We start from the raw sequence: 19,738 nt of genomic DNA, 5'->3' as shown, positions 1-19,738 counted from the left end.
CCCCGGCGGGGGGGTGAGAAGCCACCCTGCCCCCGCCAGTCATCACCTACCTGGAGACGTCGCTTGTTGCCGACTAAAGAAAGAAAGAGCGAGTTTAATTTCCCAAAATTTTATTAAAAAAGTGATTCTGCCAAAAGAAACGTTATTGGAAAGATGAAATCTTGCTGCAGACAGTGCAGTTGACTGTAATCTCAAGCTTTATCCCAATAAGAAAGCTTTTTTTGCTATATTAAAAATGTAGGGCTTTTCTGCACCACATTTAGAAGAATTTGACAAAATGCTGATTAAGAAACTTTACTTAAAATTATTCCTAAAAAGTAATTTAAGGAGACTGAATCTTGAAAATTTTTGCTGTATCATTTACAAGCGTCGTAGCTTGGTAGTCATAAACTCGTCCCTTCCTCTTGCCTCTTCCCGTCAGAATTAATTAAAAAAAACCCCACAAAACTTTAATCAAGCTTTTATAATTTAGTAGCTATACTAGCAAAATTGTTTCCTTTAATGTTTGTATTGCTATTTTCTTAATAATCCCTAACAGACTTCCTACCATCTTAACAAATACTTAGTGGCTATGCATAAAAAATAAAAAAGCAACAGTTTGACATCTAACAAAAGACGTCAAATACCAGAATCACTACGGTTAGATGAGGAATTAGAGATTTAACTGGAGGCACACTAGAACTGGATGCCAAAAGGGGCTAAAGATGGAGCTTTTTTACTTGTGATCTCTGCTAGTGACAGGCAGGTGTGTACCCAGTTGTACAGGTACTCGGCTGGAACTGAGCCGTGCTGCCACACCGCCGCTCTAGGTACACCTGAAACAAAGAAGAGGGGTAACTCCAAAAGCCAAGTCAAAACTGTGACCAGTGTTACAAGACCGAACAGAGAGGATCATCCCATCAGTGGAGCTTTCCCCGAGTCCAGTAATTCCACCCTGGAAAATGGTGATGCTTTGAAAAGCACACAGCATTATTGTGACAGTGAATGGTCAAGCACGGGAGTGCTGCCTTTTTATTATAATTTCTTTTGTATTGTGGTAGGTCCCCTGTTGTACAAAGTGCTCTGCTATATTTTAATGCTAAACATTTGATATTAAAAATGTAAAGTGAAAAGTGCTTTTTTCCCAAGCTCAGATTTGATTTAAGAGTAATATCCTTCAAAGCTCTTTTACTAAATGCTATTAAAGGTCACCACAGAATCATACCATTAAAGGTTGCTCTGTCGATAGAGTGTAGGTTCTTTTGTGCTCTGTTCTATATTACAGCACACGTATATGGAACATACAGGCATTATCCAACATACACCGTGTGTAAACACTGATGTTCATTTGAAAGGAATTCCTATAATTGTGAGTTATACCTGTATTCACACCACTCATCTGTCGCTACTCTCTCAGATAAAGTTCCATCCTGGGAAGCCAACAGGATACCAGCAGTTTGTAGCATACCAGCAGTTTGCCAAAGCTGTATTTTAGTTACGTCTACGTCCCTAACTGGAGGAAGACTGGATGCTCTAGGCCTGCTTCATTCTCTCCAGTGAATTAGTTTAATGTCTTTGAGGAGAACACACGAAAAGGAACTATGACTGCATTAAGCGTTCACTGTTCATCTGTAGGCAGGGTACTGTTGATAGATATCCCCAGCTAAATTAACAAGTCTTGTCCACGTTTGATTTTTAACAGGCCTCTCAGTCTGGCATTAGATCATCAAGGGAGAGATCTCAGCAAGAACAACAGGCATTTCTCTTGCAGAGATATTACAAATAATAATAGCCTCTTGACTGCTCTGCCACCAAAAAAGCTCACATTCATTAAAGGAGAGAAATACAGACTGAAACCCAGCTCCTGTATATGGCCAGTGAGTGTATTAAGTACTTGGCAGATGTTGTTTACAAAGACGAGGGCTCACACTGTCCTCCCACAATTGTGTTGCTGTTTGGAGCTGGGTCAATCCCTCGGGCAGGGCACGGAGGTCTGTGGTAGATTTGCTTGTCGAGGGCTCACACTGTCCTCCCACAATTGTGTTGCTGTTTGGAGCTGGGTCAGGGCACGGAGGTCTGTGGTAGGTTTGCTTGTCAAAAGAACCATCATTCTTAATATGTCTTTACATATTACTTGCCAGAAGAACTGTCGTTCTTAATATGTTTATCTGGGGGTTTACAATGAGGTCACTTGTTCTGGTAGGTTTCAAAGCTGGTCTGCTCACCTTTCCTTAAGGCAGTGAATTTTGATTCTAAATTTAACAGGTTGGCTTTTATTGACCAGAAAAGACTGCAGATATTTAGGACCCCTTATCTGTTGTTTAATCTATTGTGAAATCAAAATTAATTTCTGAAGTAAGGACCTTAAAAGCACTCAGCTGAAGGTTGCCACTGATACTGCTTCATTGCTGAGCCGTCTGGTAATCTCAAAATTCGTTATGATATTTACCAGTGATGCAGTCCAGCAGCAGCTCTGCTTGAACTTGCACAGATGCAGCAGTTGGATCAAAGCAATAAATCTCCTGAATCAAATTGTCATCAAGTTTCTGCAATGTAGAGAACAAAAAGAGTCAGGTGGCGGTGAAAAACTTGAGAGGGTTACAGAACTAAAGATGGCTAAGTCAAGCATATAGGAAACCTGTACGTAATGAATTATTTCACAGCCAATTCACACTTGGCAAATTCCACTATATCTTCTTGGGGGAGGAATAACAGGAAACAAAGTTTAAATATTTTGAAGTCTCACCAGTATACACTGACTCCAGTTCTCAGTCTTCTCTGAGCCCTTCCAGTTTGGATGGAAAAGCAACAGCACAGCCTTAACTATGTTATGTACCAGAGCTGGCGGTTCTGCATAGCTCTTTATTTCAGCAAAGCTCTCAGCATCGAGTTTCTGGACACACTCACGCAGGTCCTGCAGCATGAACTGGTGGAACAGAATCCCTGCATGCCTCAAATTCGCCACGTGTTCTGCCTCTGGAATCAAAAGCAAACCTTTCAAGAAGTTTCTCAGAAACAACTGCTACTCAGGACTTTATGTTATTGACTGAAAAGCTCCGCTCTCTTTATGATTAACTCTTTGTCTCCTTGACTGAGTGATTGATTAGTGTACAGCCCAAGTTTCCTATGAAACTTTTAAAAATGGGTATGTGCTTGAGAAGGAGACAAAACTTGCCTCAGGGGCAAGCAGAGGTCCTGAGACCATGAAGGGTTCAGGCATGCAGGTAATTCTGGAACTGTGACATTCAAATTCTTTTGATCTTAGTTGGGGCAGTTCTGAGGAGGACATGCGAGATCCCTGATACAACAAAGCACCTTGCTTTACACCTTTGATTTCAGTGGGAATTGGGTATAAAATATCCTGTGAACAAGAGTCAAAATCTAAACATTCTGTTTAACTGTACTCTGCTGAGCACTTAGGCTTGCTCAGGAGTAGTTTATATGTAGCAAAGGTTTGTATTTGTCTTTCCATACTTGTAGGAATGATACTTTAGATGCGGTTTTACTGAGATTCCTAATTTCACCCCTAAAAAACCTATCTTGGCTCTGTATGCACAATACCCAGTACATAGGTTGGTTCTGTTTCCTCTAAAGACATCTTCAGTATCTCAGAGCAGGCAGCTTGGGCCATCTTTAGCATTTTCTGCAGGTCTTTGTGTTCATGAGGTGGTAATTTCTGGCGGTGTCCGATGCTGATATCAAATATCCCAAGAGCTTGTCCTGATAGGTCACGGAGAGGTACTGCAATGTGGTATTCTCCACAGACAGAAGTGCGCATGACCCCTGAACTGTCTATGCACTTAAATAGGTAAACTCTGAAATGAGAGTAGAGGAAAATGTACTAGACTTTACCATTCTGGTTTCTTTTGGTAATTTATTTAGCATATTTTAGTAAGATGCCATTCATCTCTTGTTGTTAAAACAAAGGTATTATTACATTACTAAATCATTGTTTATTTCCTTGAACTGAAATATGCACAGCTTTAAGTATAATTCAAGCCATATACAGAAAGGAGAAAATAGCATTGTGGAACACAATATTGCTTAGCCAAGGCAACTGCTGAAAATCATAAGAATTTAACAAACCCAAATTAGGTTGTAGTCTTGCTTTAAAAACAGTTTCCTGTTTATAACCACGTTGACATTTGTTCTATAGAGTTTTATAAAAAGTAAAAACATCTGCTGGAACAGCAAATGGGTGTTCAACCAACTTTGACAACAAGGATGATAATGCTTAAAAGACAAGTGTGTGAGGATCTTGGCAGTGGAAGGAAACAGAAGGAAATAAGACTAACATGGTCAGGAAAAAAAGACAGATTATTCTAAAGAGCAAAATGCTTCAGTGTAGGCTCTAATCCTGCAAACTTTTCACAGCAGATGTAGAGCTTGCTTGGCAGCTCAGCTGGTGAGCGTTAAGTTGGAGGTTAAGTTTTTGCAGGTCTAAACTCAAAGAGAAAATACTCCTCACGCCTTCGTAATTCAGTATCACATGCATATGCACCAGAAGCCTTGATAGTGAGAAAGCCACAGCCAGACACTCTTGCAGGGTTGCGTCACCATGGGCTAAATGTAACGTGGATCATGCCTGATGCAGGCTAGAGTCTAGGACCAGAGGTAACTAGTTCAATTGCAGGTGCTGGAGCCTACCTTAAGAGGTTTTCTTTTCTGAGGAGAAGAACAGGAGAGCTATGGATTTCTTTTTGTCCTGTATTATCTGTAGTAATCACCTTGCGCAGAGCGTAGTCACATGTCTGCCAGAGAGAAAAGGGAGGGTTTAGCTGCATCCAAGAAAAGAACAGCCATTTTGAAGCTTGGAGAGGGAGGAAATTGTTTATTTCTTAAAGGAAACTCCTATGTACATTCAAGTGCAATGGGATGGTTTAAAGACATCTCCCAACAATGCTTGGTTTTATTCCCGGAGTGCATTGCTCAAGATGCATGAAGAATGTGCCCTGGACCTCCCTCAGCCAGACTATTTAATCCATCCCCAGGCTCCACACTGACGAACACCCACAGGCCAAGAAGAGGTTTCCCTTCTTTTTCCCATCCCCTTGCAGTCCTCTTTCTCATGTCATGTTTGTGTCAGTGCGCCTTGACACGTGAAAAGCACAGAGGGGAGTAAATGACCTGGCTATCAGGCAGCTAACAAGGGAACAGAGCAGAGCCTGGAATGACAACAGAAAGCTGCCAAAATAAACCATGCTTATCGGAGGAAGCAGCTGAATTATGGCTACAGCAGATGTCATACAGACTTTGTGATGACACAGGATCAGTCCTAAATATTGCATACACTCTTCGTCTTCTTAACTCGCTTGTATGTTAAGTGACAAGCTTCCCAGGGCCCCAGTGCCTGCTCAACAACTGGAATACGATCTGCAGGGAGGGGGGCTGCCTTCACAAGCTAACTAATGGGGAGCAGCCACCCTTGAGTTGTATTTACATCTTGGCTGCTGACATTAGTTCAGAATGACGAGCTAATACATTAGCTAGGATGGGTGTTTTTCCTATAAAATACCATAATTTTGACATGCACAGAATCTCCACAGAAGAGCATCTCCACAGAAGAGCATCTCCTTTTCTGGAGGTCCCAAACAGCAAAGCTTTAGCAGGGACTTGCAGTGTTGGCTAACCTACGGATGGATGGATGGGTAGGTGTGGGGTTTTGCTCTATTGGTTGCTACGCAGCCGTGAACATTGAAGTAGGAGAATATTCCTTTTTCCCATGGAGAAGGGGTTATACTGGCAGTGCTCTTGAACTGTTTTACATGGGAGGATGAAGAGAATGAAGAGTGGCCTCCTTTACAGAGGGAACCTTCCCTCTCTACCTTTGTAGCCCTTTTGTTGCACAGGCACAAGAATCTCAGGCAGGCTTCATTTTTTATGATAAAACCACTGGGACAGAAGAGCATCTCCGAAGTAGGAGAATATTCCTTTTTCCCATGGAGAAGGGGTTATACTTGCAGTGCTCTTGAACTGTTTTACATGGGAGGATGAAGAGAATGAAGAGTGGCCTCCTTTACAGAGGGAACCTTCCCTCTCTACCTTTGTAGCCCTTTTGTTGCACAGGCACAAGAATCTCAGGCAGGCTTTATTTTTTATGATAAAACCACTGGGAAATTGCAGGCAGCTAGAAATGGCAGGTCCTCACTAAAACAGCCTTGTCAGCCCCTGACTATTACAGGCCTTTTCACTGCAGTAATCCATGTACCTTGTCTTTGCCAGGCTCCACCAGGTATGTAATAACAGTGTGGACGCTGGGTGCCCTGGGATACAACCAGTCCAGAGCAGTAACAGCCATTTGTAGAATATTTTCCAGTCTGCAGACATGGTGGTAGGCTTTGCTGAACGCCTGAGAAACTCCCTGTGAAAGCAGAATCCTCCAAATGAGCCAGACAGTTCCATACGATTTGGGGAAAAAGCTGGGGAAACTTTCATGCAGCAAAACGAAGGAAAATGGTTATAACAAGTTACTTTAATCAGAACTTGTAAAGCTGAAAAGTGACTGTGAAACGTCCCTTATCAAATAACGCTCTAAAGCTCCAGGGTACCCGGGTCACAGCCAAGTTCTAAACCAGACAAAGTTGTTTTTTAGTGGAGATAGCCAAATTGACTGGTAATGTTGGCTTGCTGCGCTCCCTGCTGCCCAGATGATGCATCCACAATGAGGCTGATTCTAAAGAGCATCCCAAAGAAAGCCGGACTGCTGTTGCTTATAATTAGTCCACCATGTAAAAAGTAAGGTTTCATGCCACTTTATGGAAATAAACACAAATATGAGGTTCAGAGCTTCAGGAAATAAAAGCTGCTATCTTTGGGCTTTGCACAAAAGTGCAATTAATTTACTAGTCAGGAGAAGCTCAGAAGAGTGGTCTAACAAACTGCTTTCTGATGGTGCCCACCTGATAGAAACTGATCTCATGGGTCAGAAAGATGGTTTTCTCACACTGGTCCCGAAGAGTGTCAAGTCCTAGAATGCCAAAGACTCTCCAGCGAGCATCGTGCAATGGCAGTACCAGGAGCGAACCTCTTCTCTCCTCCACTGGGCGGTCGTAGTTCCAGAAGTGGATATTTCTGTGGAGCTGAACTCTTGGAATATGGATCGGCTTTCCCTCTTCAACAGCTGCAAAGCTGCAAAATAAACTTATGAGAAGGTTTGTTCAGAGTAGCAGAAAACCTTTAGCAAAGCAATAAATACTGCAGCTTTGATCTCTCCCTGCTTTTTGGCATCAGAGAAGGAAGGTGTTAGCTCCCTTTTCTGACCACACCCAGAAATACCACATTTACCACTTGCATCCCAAAGACAGTGGTAATAAATAAGGCACTTTTCATCCTTAGGACATTTTAAAAACATCAACTAATGAATGTAATGAAAGGGAACACAGAAGCGAGCAGCAGTTACATTTAATAGGTTAGAAGAAGCAATATTTAAAGAAAGAGACAAACATGTCTAGCTTTTGGAAACGAGAAGTAAAGCAGCATGAAAGCTGTTTATAGTGTAAACACTACGGAAGAAAAGGCATTGTTCTCAAAAAATAGCCTGTGGATGTAAACTGGTATAAGGGAATTAATTTTTAAAGAAGATGTAGGCCCAATATAATAGACTTTTGCTAAAGGATGAGATTTATTAGACTGTGAGCTAATCTCCCCAAGGAAAGGAGTGAAATCTCGAACAGAGCACTTCTAAGTAGACCATGCAAAGTATAAGGGCACGTATAGGATAATGAATCATTCCACAACGGTCCCTGAGTAGATTTCCTCTCTGGAGTACTCTATCGGCCTCTGTTTCCAGTGCACCCCAAACCACTGCCTGGTACCCCTACATTCCAAATATTTTTGAGAAAAAGGAACAGTTATTCGCAGCTTTTCTTACCTTACTCCTTTCATGTCTTTGTAAAGTATCTGGTTTAGAACATATGGAGCATCATCTGTGGTACATGCCACATAGTGTAGGAGAATCTGTCCCCGCTCTGGTGAGAGCTGGTTCTCTTCCAAAAGGGCAATATATGCACTGATCTTCTTGTTATCCCCGTGGGCCTCTGCATCCTAGCAACCAAATGTTTCCCATTACATTATGTACATTAGCCATTGGCTATTACACTTATTTCATGTACTTAGCACTTGTCTCATTTTTTGCTGAGATGCTGTTCTGGGTCACTGATTTTATATGTCATGCACCAACTGCATGACATGTATGTGTCTGTGCTGTGATCGTGTCTGACGGGTACGCTCTGTTACAAGCAAAACCACTTCGTGTTTTGATTGGCAAGGAAAATGGATTTCTTTTTTCCTGCTGCTAATGGGGAGCAGTTCATATAAAAATAAACCCTAATTATAAGCTGTGCCTAAGCAAAACTCCCATGGTTTTCTTCCTCAATAGGAGATTCCTTTGGAAAAATCAGACAAACAAGTGCCAGAGTTGCTACATTTACAAACCTAAATATTGTAAGAACACTTCAGCTACTATGAGAGAAGTTTTGCTTTGAGGACGGCTTTAATGGTGAGGACACACATCTAAAGTTGCAGCTGCAAGTTAAAAATTAAACTGTATCTCCACTACAAATTAACCATCTTTGTCCCAAACTGAGTCTGGTGTGTTTCATTTCAGAAGCTCTAAAACTAGAACTATGGATTTCCAAATTTGATCCGAGTCAGCTCTTCAAAAAGTGAGACATAAGTATCCATGAAATGCATTCTGTATTGGCAGAGCATGGACGAGAATTCTTGTATTGCAGATCTGACCTGTGACTCGTTCTGTGCGTAACCATGGGCTCCCCTGAGCATCAGCTAAGTGCAGAATAGCACAAGGAAACCAGCCTCGGACCAGCTTCCCATGGTACCTGTGAGTTCCACTCAAATGCACCAGGGGTTGAAGTCAGTGTCACAATCCCAACACAAACGATTCTTGTGCTCCCCGGGATGCGTACCTGGGAGAGGGCCTTAAACACGGCTTTGTAAACCGGTTCCATGCTTGCTCCGCTGGTCTCAGCTGCTTGCTGGATATTGTGCAGCCATTTCCTCCTGGTTAAGCTTTGCAAGCACTTCATGCGACTTCGTTCCACACTTGTGGTCAGAAATTCCACCAAGTTATCAATAGCTTCATCCACATCGCCGGTGAACTCAGAAGCAACTAACTCAAGGAAAGTCTGGAATGCCTTTGGGGATAGCTTCCCCACTCTGCTGAGCTGTGGGTAACGGGAGCAAAGGTGTTTCTTTGCTAGTAGAGAAAACAGAAAATAAGACAGAGACAGTCTATTTGAATGAAATGTTCTGCTTTTCTTGTGCAAAATATGAATCAAGCTCTAAACTGGCTTTGGGTGGAGTGCTCCAGTCCATCATTCTGGGTTTCTTTGAGCTATCTCCTAAATGTAAGTTGTCATCATGACAGGCAATCTCCAGCTTCCAGACTGGATGCACCTTTTCCTCTAGATGCCTGCTTTCTCACCTACTGAGAAAGAAACCTGCAAGGCATTGCTCCTGTGCCCCTTTTATAAGTCTGCAACATACCTAAACAATAAAGGTCAATGGAAAATAGGAAAGCTGCTTGGAGTTATCGAAAATCAGAGGTACCTTCACATCAGAACCAAATTTTATGGACGCTTGAGGGGCTGGTGGGACTGGGCTGCAAGTAGGCATTCTGCATACAGTAATAGTAGTTGAGACCTTACGGAAAAACTATTCACCAATCCCATTAAAAATGTGAAGGCCAGAGTCTACAGATGATTTCACAGATCACTCATATTCCTGGATTTTCCATTATATACCGTACTTGCAGACACCATATTTTTCTTTTGAGGCCTTCCAAAGTAGCTATCATTCTTAATTACCCTTCTTTAGGTGCCTTTGATGAATTATTGAAATAACATTGGTATTGTGCTAAATGTCATAAATGAAGAGCAAAGAAAACGAAAGCTCTATTGAAATCGTACAGAGGTCGGGACAACAGTGCTCTGGAATCACCTGTACTGCACCAAGGGGTGTAGATGTGGAGCAAAAGGAGCAAGAGAGCTTTTATAAGAAATACAGGGTTTAGAAGAATAAATCGGTATGAAAAACATCTAAAACAGTGAAGTGCTGCCTGTTAGCTCTCAGGGGAGTGAAGGAGTAAAGATCACCGCACGGAGGCTGCTCATTCCCATCTTGCACAAAGCTGGGCAGTGGAGCCGTGCCCCACTCCCCTTTTTCATGTCCCAGAGATTGCAGCCGAGTCGGCCCAAATACGGGCAAATAAGCTGCAGCAGAAACCTCTGGCAGAGTTTCCTTTTGCTTGGAGGAAGGAGGAATGAGGAATGCCACAAAGGTCAAATTGTGATTCTCGAGAATAGCTTTCCTGTATCTACTCTAGTTCACAAACTGCCAGTTTGCCCAGAGGTCCTGAAGACAAATGGGACTCACCTTAGACTTGTAATCCTAACAGACTGAGCATGGAAATGTAAATTTACCCCATGGGTTTCTATTCAGATGTTACCTAAATCAGCAGCCCGTCTAACAGAGCAGTTCCACCCCCGTTCCAGTTCTTCCAGGACCCGCTGCCGCTGCTCCCCGCAGCCCAGCTCCGGGCTCACGGGGGTGCTCTTGCACAGCCTGGCGCTGCGGCAGGCGGCTTCCCGGCTTTGGCAACCCGGGATTCACCGGGGGCTCTGCCCAAGCTCTGCTTGCCCGGCCACGCTCCTGGCCGTGCCTCTCCTGAGCGCTGCCGTGACTAACACTTTCATCATTTTTTTTTTTTTCCTGCATCCTGATTTCAAATCCTGTTGGACCCGAAGAAGTAAAGAAAAGGCAAGAGAGCTATACGTCAAGCCGCTTCCTACGAGCAAACTAAGCAAGAAAGATTTATAGGTAGAAGCGTGACTTGGCTGTTAAGCAAGGAGTATTTTGTGATCAATACGTACAATGGGCTATAAGGAACAGTGTAATAGAAAACGCTTTGATTAATGATGGAACAGGCAGGGAGCTGCCCTGATTGCCTCCCAGTGCACCCAAGACACTGATGTTTATGGGAGCTGAGAGCCCCCTCCTTCCCCCACAGAAGTCAGGGGGCATTTTATCACTGATTTTAGCTATAGAAGTTAGCAAGTACTAATGGGCCCCAATCATGGTGGAGCTGACTGTTAATGCTGTCTTACCCTGCCCATCATCTAAAGAACATTCAGTAGTTTTTAATTTAATTTCTGATTTTCTGACAGAAGTAGGATGGAGAATTTTTTGATGGTATAAAAATGTTTGGATTTTCACCTCCACTTTTTCCTCTCTTTGAAGAAAGAGATGAAAAAAGAAATACACATGAAGTAGAACATGGCATGATCAGTGCCTTCATTACTGAGCCACAGCATAATGAATTATTTTCCCCATTATATGTGTAACGTTACGCTTTTCACTTACAAGGAAAATCAAATAATTCTACCCACTTTTCACTCTGTGTTTTCATCCAAGAGGCGTGCAATGTCTGTGAACCCTTCCCCCAAACCTTCTTGTTCCGCGATGTCTTTGAGAGTTTAGACTGAAGCTGCTAGAAATACAGTTTTATGTTGCTTGTAGGTGGTATTGATTTTGCTATGCTATCTTTCTATTTATTTGTCCTTTAGTTTATGAGCCCTTCATGGAAAGGACTATGTCCTTCCATATTTCTGTAGTGTGTTCTGGCATGCTTTGCACACAAGACAGCTGTAAACTGCCAATTTCTTCTGTGGCTGTGCAACCTGGAGACAATTAACTGTAGCATGCCAGCGCACTCCCCACCCCACCAGCTGCCTCAAGTGAGCTAAAGATTAAAGAGATTTTGGTTGTTGCCAAAATGAGCCATTTTCAGTAATGTATGGCGAACAAGCAACATGAAGATATGCGTGGAGATTAATAAACCAGTCCTCTCCACCCAAGTGCACATGCAGACACATTCTTAATTGCTAATACAGTATTTCAGAGCGCCTAATGCCCACATGTTCATACGTATGAGGCTGCCAGTCAGGTCCAGGTGAAGCACTTCTGTCTGACCCAAGTCTATTCTGTCAGGGACCAAATTTGCTAAGTTTATTTGGAGAAGTGAACCAACAGAGAAGTTGCTATCTAATTCATGAGAGCTGTGCAAGAGTGTGGATTACTAAAGGCCATTTGAGACCCATAAGGAAAGCTGGTGTTCTTTCCTATGAGGTATGTTCCTGCAGATAGCGGAGTAAAATGTATCTATTAAAAATAGCTGGATAACACAGACAGGCTAGAGTAAAAGCGCGAAACGTGTCCTCAGGTTTCATGTGTGTTTTTCACTGCCATATCACAAGTATACATTGCATGTTACAGCTGAAATAATTTTTCAACACATCACAATGTCATGAAAGCATTGGGCTACCTCTCTGACAGGGAATCTGTCGCAGGGGAGTCTCGCACAGGAGGAGGGGATGGAGCTATGCATTAACAAGTAGGTCTGGATAACTGTTCCTTTTCATTTTATCCGTCATACCTTGTGTGCTTATGACTGCTTGTAAAAACAAAAAATGACTGATGCTTGCCAACAACTTCATTAGCGCTGTCATTGAATAGTTCAAGGCCTACTGTGTTGACATTGTTCTCTCAGAGCAAACCCGACTCCTTACCCTTCCTCAAGGCCTCTTTTTCCATCCCTTCCTTGAATGTGCTTAGAACAGCATCCACCTCTTCCAGGTCCAGAAACCCGGATGCATTGTCGTCCCACTTTTCGAAAAGTGCCTCCAGCAGCAGTTTCCGTTGGGCCAAGCGAGAGATGTGGTGAACCTACAACAGAGGAACAGCGGGTCTTTGATGATTCCTGGACACTGATGCTCAGTGTCTGGGCAAGTATGGAAACTGCAGTGGTATGCTGATCACATAATTCCTATGGGCCAGGCCAAATCCGTACATACACAGCTCAGACCTGGAGATGAATCATTAAACCTGGGAGATATTTGGAAACACTAAACACAGCCGACAGTTCAGTTTTACCAGGCAGAATCAGCACTGCAGAGGGTTATTTCCCAGTGAAGAAATGAAGCGCATGCTGGATCTAAGGTGAGATCAGCTCAGGTTAGTGGAAGTTTCCCAGAATACAAATGTCTTCCTAGCAAGAACTAACCACAGCCTTGTTAGTAACACCAAAGTTTTGACAGTTTGTATTTCTGTACATTGTTATTTTGCTGGTGCTGCCCTGAAGTGTGTGGGCTCCAAGCAAATGCATGTACAATTTGTCCTTTAAAGCCAGTCTTTGCACAGCATACAGTGATAAATGGCTGGAGTGGAATTCTCTCAAAGGCCAAAATACTGGCAGTGTGTGTTGTGTTCAGTGTCAGGACAGTAGAGCCGTCAGAGCCAATATCTCATCCAAATTAGGTCAGCAGCACAGAGAGAAACTAGAAAGAGGTCTGAGGAAAATGCAGCTAGAGAGGCTACTATGGAGAGACCCACCACGAAATATATCTGTACTCTGAAGTCATATGGGGCACCCTGATGATGTGCATGAGGATATTGCTGAAGGGGAATATATTTTTTTCAACACATGGCAAGAGCACCTTGTAACTTAAACACAAAGAAGCAGGTGCACATTCACATACAGCCATGCACATAGCAAAACCAGACACACTTGTTTTGAAATCCTCCCCAAAACATCCACAACCTCATATGTACATGCCAGTGCAGTAGGTCAGAGATCAGGTTCTTGGCTATTATAGAGGTGAATAAGCAGAATGGAATGTTTTGAGCTCCTTCACAATTGACTATCAACCTGCTGTCTCACTGAGTCCAGCTCTAGAACACACAGACAACCTCTTACAGGATGAGTCTGTCATCACTTCTAGAGCTAAGGGCTAGGGAGGGAAGGTCCTTATGAAAACAAAGGGGTAAAAGGTCTCTTGAAGAAACAGAGAATGGAAGGCTGCAAGTGAATAGCTCTGCCAGCATGAGATTAAAAGTTGACTTTATCAGTGTCTGTAGGCATTTGCTTGTTTTTTGTTTGGGCATGGGATCAGCAAAACTTATCAATATTTACTTTTTCTAGTTGTTCCATTTTTTCCTCTTCTGTCTGTTTGTATTCTTCTTTGATAAATGCAATAAGCCTCTTCACAGTAGGCAGAGAAATGTCTTCACCAACAAATGTCTCCATGAGCTGTACAAACTGTGGCAGGTTGAGACAGCTTTCATCAAAGGCACTCCTAGTACGAGAAGCCCAACGGTTCTGAATCTCTGCCATGATGGGACGTAAGTCTGAAAGGCAGAAAGCACAGTATGTCGCAGGAAGCCAAATGCTGCCCTAATGCTGGCCACGTGGCAGCTATCAACACAGTCCTGAATCCTGCACTTCCTATCCAGTGAAATCATGGCTGAAGACGGACTGACTCCGTGCTGACTAAAGGCCTTAATCTGCCTACACTTTTCCAATAGTATCTCTTCAGATTTATGCTCCAGTCTAGCATGGATGCTATCACACAGCCAGGTCAAGTCACTGAATACAGGTGAGCTGAAATTACTGTTACACAGCAAGTGGCCTTCTGAGACAAAGACTACACTGCTCTTATCTTGAAGTCAGCTTCAGGAGTTAGTATTTGTATTCTCGCCAAAACTTTCAGCTCATAGCAGTACCGGCGTGTCTGCAGACACTGCCAGCCACTATGTGCCCAAGTGAACACAGAGCTTTGTGACCAAATACCTGGAAATCTAGTGTTTTCACAATTCCAGTCCTCTGGAATTCTCTCTCCGTAGCTGCTATACCTGCAACTTAGGTCAGAAGTCAGAAGGTCACCTGATGAAAGGTAAAATATACCTTGTAATGAGATAAGCTCTTAAAAAAGACACAAGATAGAACTTTTATAGAAGCCTTTAAATACATATATCCAAGCTATAGTTTCCAAAGCAGATGAAAAGAGCTGACATGAGCAGTCACCTGGCCATGGCACTTCAAACTCCTGGCTAGCTTCAGCTGGAGAATCCTGTCTGTCTGAGTGTGCTGGACCTGCAATTTTAAAAAGAAATCTTCCGTGAACCAGAGCTTACTAGTCTGAGCACCCTGCTGATTAATATCTAAAATCTACCTCTGTGTCTCTGGAGTTACCCTTGTTATCAGTAGTTATTTATTTTTACTGTCTGGAAATATTGCTTCCTGAAATTCACCTGGTGAATGTTACTTTTCTTAAGCCCAGCTACAAACATCCATTTTAGCAAAAGCAATAAGGTAACTTTTTTCCAAGATAGGTTCAAAATTATATTCAGACTTCTTGTTTCCATCCACCTTTCTCTCAGAGTATCGTATCATCACGCCATCGTTTCTGCAAGAACAGGGTGGGAATCTGCTCTGAAGATGGAAGTACTGCATGCCCCAAACAATGCGGGATGTGCGCATCCAGGGACTGGCTGGATGACAGGTTAGTGCTGTGTGCTGGAAGTTAACCACAGAAAGCTGTAGGTACCAGTGGGCTGTACCATCAGCTTTACAGCCCTTTACGTAGTAAGTCTGTCACTAGACTGCTCTGGCAATGTAGACCCAGTTCTTGCAGTGTTTTAAACTGTGAGAAACGACAGTGTATTCACAGAGCCCTAGCAAGGAAGTTGGTCCTTCTAGTATGCTTAAGAAAGTACCTCTTATGAAACACACAGTTGCGCGACCACAGCCTTCCTAGAACAAGGGCCTTTGTACACAATTAAGTATGATATTCCTTTGGAAACACAGCGAGAGATAAAATAAAAGGTTCCTGATATATGATCCCATAATATATCTCCCTGTGGGCAATCACAGTCTAAAAATTATTAAAAGTCATTTCTATATTTAACGTGCTCAGGCTCCTGTCTTGCTACTAATATTACAGAGTGAAACAGAACATAAAGTTTCTCCTTGTTATAAAAATGCTGCTGCTTCAGAAAGTTCCTACTTGAATTAAAGTGTCTGCTCAGTGCCTTGAATACAGATCACCAGCAAAGTGACTCACCTGCCGTCCTGTGAGAGGAACACACTCTGAAACCTCGGCAGAAAACACCATACTGAGAAGATACCAAAGCTTACTGTCTTGTGTATTCAGAAATCACTCACATGCTTTCGGTAGTTTTGAAATGGATTAAAAACACACCTAGAGTTAAACCAGTCCAAATGTATATGTTGAAAAAGATTAAGGTCTACCAGAATAAAGGAGAATGCTTTACCTTTATCTTGGTCTTGCAGAAGGTCCTTATCCTGCAGTCTTGTCTCTGAGCTTGTCTGTTGGCCAACCTGGCTGCCGTGCTGCGTAGAAAAACTCTCTTTTCTTGCAGGAGTTTCTTTCACAACCTCTGCAACTGGAGCATCCTGTTTTGAAGCAATGATGTCCATGTCTGCCACAGCTCTGTCTTCTGAGGTCATGGTTGTAGCTTCAGGTGTTGGTCCTGAAATTGTAATGGTTGCCTCTGCAATCCAGTTGTCCTTCTCCTGACTAACTTGCCCTTCTGAGCCAGGTTCTCTGTCTGAGATATGGTAATCTTCTTCTCTATTTGTTTCTGTATCAGGCTCTCTACCCGGGCTAAATTCCTCTTCCTCCACCTGTTCTTCAGAGCCAGGTTCTCCACCTCTACTGAGACTGTACCCAGTAGAGGCTGATCCTGGGAAAGCTTCCTCCTGTTCGTCTGCACTTGCAGGCTCAGCTTGCCTCTCAGTTTTGATGTCTTCATGGAAACTGGATTTCTCACAATGTATTGTATCTCCATCCAAATCACTAGCTTTGAAATCAGTGCTTTTCACCGCTGACACAGCGTCCTCACCTTCCTTTCTCGCTTCAGCATCACTTGATTCTGCTGCTTGGTTTTCTCCCTTAGAAATTCCTCCAGTCTCAGCTTCACTCATGCCCATTTGTTCAAAAAGACCTTCTCTGACGCTAGTTCTCGTTCTATAAGTGCCTTGTCTATTATCACCTACAGGTTCATATGCTAAAATCTCTCCCTCAGAAATTCCTGTTTGAGACAAGACTAACTTTTCACTGAATTCCTCACAAGCTTCCTGGTCATCAAGGCCTCCCCATAAATCCGCAAGCTCAATCTCTTGCAGCTCCATTATTGGCCCTAAAGTAGAAAAAATATTGATAAGTTGATAGTTTGCATTGGTTTTACGTTCTCTAGTATTGCACAAGAAAATTTAAAGAAAAAGAAAAAAGGTATTCCCAAGCAAATATAAACTATCAGAAAGTACCTTCTGCAAACACGCGTCTCAGAAACACAAAACTTCAGAATAATGTCTTTGCCTGCAGAGAACTGCACTTGTTATTGTGTATTACACCATATTTCTTTTGAAATAAATGTTTCATAATTCTCCAGACTAAGAAGGAAAGCTGTAATTTGCCTTGCATTTGATCTTAGAAATTAATTAATGTCCAATATCTTAAAAATATTTTACTTTCATGTAGATGATTCTGTGTTTTTTCTTTATCCTTCCATGTTCCTGGAGAAATTTTAGTGTAAACACAAAATTAACTTCTAATATTGCCCAGTAAGCAAGAACAATTGTTTCAGGAAAAGTAGCCTTTCTTTAATCCTACTTCCAAAAAGTACTTCAGAATTTTGTAGGAAAGGAAAGTTTTGGATGCTGAAGTATCTCTGAACATTGCATCACAGTTTGCAAAAGATGTTTGCAAATTATGGTGTAGAGGTCACAGCATTCATTTGGGTCCTTTTTTAGGCTCTGTCCATTTCTGGTAACACTTATAAAATATATATTAACTATACGACCTCATGCGACCTCCTAACGTTTTAACCACAATTGAAACATCCCGTATACTTACACTGTCTTGGGTTACAGAATCCCCTCTTAGCAATCACAGGGCTTCTGTCATAGAAGTCTACCAGTAGGGCAAGTATTTTTTGTCTATCTAAGAGGCCAACCTAGACAAAAAGATTACAATTATTGGGGTTTTCCTGTGGTTCTTGGGACTTACATCAACATTTGCAGCGCTACAAAGGCACCATTAGCTAAGAATTACCTGTGACTGAAAATTATCCATTAGCAGAACATCAGTACAAATTTCAAAGAAGTGAATTTATTTCATAGGGGTAGAAATTTCTTCTCTGGGCTTAGCTGGAGCTCCTCATACATATTACTTTGCAGGTACATCCTCTTGCATATTCTTGACAAATTACAGTTAGATGATTGTAACCACTTCTGCCAAAGGAGTTCTTCATGTAAAGATCAAAGCTTCAACTTTCCACACTTTCAGGACAGATGTTGACTGCCTGACAGTACTGTGAAAGAATTTCATGGGCTGTGCTGTATTATGTTAGTGACTGCACATTGTAGTTTGGTTTTGTGCCCCATCATTTCCTTTGAAGTATTATGTATTGGCAACTGCCTGGGAAAATAATTAGTCCAAAAATGTGAGCTATTATGACAACCTCCCCAATTTCCTTTACAAATTCATACACATTTGACCACAGAGGTGAGAGAGGTATCTGTAGTTCCAGTGCAGAGGAACATGCAGAGTTTATTAAGTCCTTGTTGCTCAGGGTGAGTGTATACAGGCAATAAACCCAGGAAAAGACAATGAAATGGGTCATTTCCAATCAGGAAACTGTGAGTTTAAAAAGTAAAGCAAATCTAAACGATTGCAAGTTTTCCATTTTATGATGAATTCCTGTTGTCATTATTTAAGTCCTGCCACCTTTGTAATCTCCCTCCCATTAGTGAAATATGGTAGTTAATTAGAGAACAGATTTACTTAAGTTCATTATTTGTAGCAAGTAGCTTTCTATCTGAATTACTGATTTCCTTTCCGCATTTTGCTCTTAGATTAAAAACTGCAAAATGTAAAATTCACCAAGCTTTTAATTCCTTGTGAACTTTTCCTGCCCTTAGGCTGAAGAAACAAAGGAAGAAGTTTGCTGCTCTTTTCTGGAAATGAGCTCAAGATGACTGCATTGTTTATAATCTAAACCCGTAAGTAATGGCATCAATGTTCAGGTACAGAGGATTTGAAAACAACTGAGAGATACCCATCATCCACTGGAGAAGTGCCTCCTAAGGAAGCTAATACTGAAAACTAAGTGAATACATCACATTTTCTGTTACTGCAACACCTTTCCTCTAAAGGGAATTGAAAGCTTTTTGCAAATGCTGAGGGAAGGATCAGAGCTGGAATGTAACCTGTCATCCATATTTAGTTGAAGATGTCCCTGCCCACGGCAGGGGGGTTGGACTGGATGACCTTTAGAGGTCCCTTCCAACCCAAACTATTCCATGATTCTGTGATCCAGTCCAGTTTTAGTGGTTCAGACTCCTGTAACTTAATTCCTGCTGGTAAAAAAATGCTGGAAATTACAGTTGAATTTCAGCCATGTGTGGGTTTGGAACAACAAATGTCGACCCATAATTCTGCCTCTAAACTTACAAGATGTGGGCCCTGATTCCCAGTATCTTCGTCTTCTTGACATTAAGACACAAATATCTTGCACGCTCCCATGCAAACATGTCTTTAGGCCGTTTGTTTTTCAGTTGAATATATCAGATTGGATTCTGCATCCATTTAGCAGATATACAAACACAGAACATGTTTCTGAAGATGTTACCAGATCACTGTGTAATATTTGGATTCTCCATTCAGTATTTCCATTACACACACTTAATCTTCCCTTTAAATTTCCTCAGCTTTACTTGTCAGAATCATCTGCTGCTTGCCTTGAAGTTGGCGGCACGAAGGCAAAGCTTTATTTTATTAAAAAGGTAAATCAATGAATGAAGCATTATTAAAACACAAATAAAAATGTTGTTTTGGGATTCAGATACTCTTTTGTCATGTTAAAATAATGTGCTTGGAGG

At 42.0% G+C, this 19,738-nt stretch overlaps 1 protein-coding gene across 1 annotated transcript in view; it reads right to left on the bottom strand.

Moving 5' to 3' along the window:
• The window catches only part of EFCAB5 (EF-hand calcium binding domain 5), a 104,913-nt gene that overhangs the window by 1,026 nt on the left and 84,149 nt on the right, over positions 1-19,738 (bottom strand). Inside the window, exons 7-23 of the mRNA XM_019471767.1 lie at positions 17,712-17,811; positions 16,712-16,995; positions 16,108-16,249; positions 14,858-14,926; positions 14,624-14,716; positions 13,967-14,181; positions 12,564-12,720; positions 8,904-9,193; positions 7,850-8,022; positions 6,879-7,107; positions 6,188-6,340; positions 4,627-4,730; positions 3,541-3,794; positions 2,726-2,955; positions 2,429-2,525; positions 720-815; positions 51-73 (exon numbers count right to left, since the gene is read on the bottom strand). Of these exons, the coding sequence (XP_019327312.1) occupies positions 51-73; positions 720-815; positions 2,429-2,525; positions 2,726-2,955; positions 3,541-3,794; positions 4,627-4,730; positions 6,188-6,340; positions 6,879-7,107; positions 7,850-8,022; positions 8,904-9,193; positions 12,564-12,720; positions 13,967-14,181; positions 14,624-14,716; positions 14,858-14,926; positions 16,108-16,249; positions 16,712-16,995; positions 17,712-17,811 (2,709 nt within the window). The remainder of the gene's footprint in view (positions 1-50; positions 74-719; positions 816-2,428; positions 2,526-2,725; positions 2,956-3,540; positions 3,795-4,626; positions 4,731-6,187; positions 6,341-6,878; positions 7,108-7,849; positions 8,023-8,903; positions 9,194-12,563; positions 12,721-13,966; positions 14,182-14,623; positions 14,717-14,857; positions 14,927-16,107; positions 16,250-16,711; positions 16,996-17,711; positions 17,812-19,738) is intronic.

Source organism: Aptenodytes forsteri, unplaced genomic scaffold (genome assembly GCF_000699145.1).
Source record: "Aptenodytes forsteri isolate BGI_AS27 unplaced genomic scaffold, ASM69914v1 Scaffold66, whole genome shotgun sequence".
In the NCBI taxonomy this organism is placed as follows: Eukaryota; Metazoa; Chordata; class Aves; order Sphenisciformes; family Spheniscidae; genus Aptenodytes; species Aptenodytes forsteri.
The sequence above is the reverse complement of the archived record's forward strand: the minus strand, read 5'-3'. Positions and strand labels throughout refer to the sequence as shown.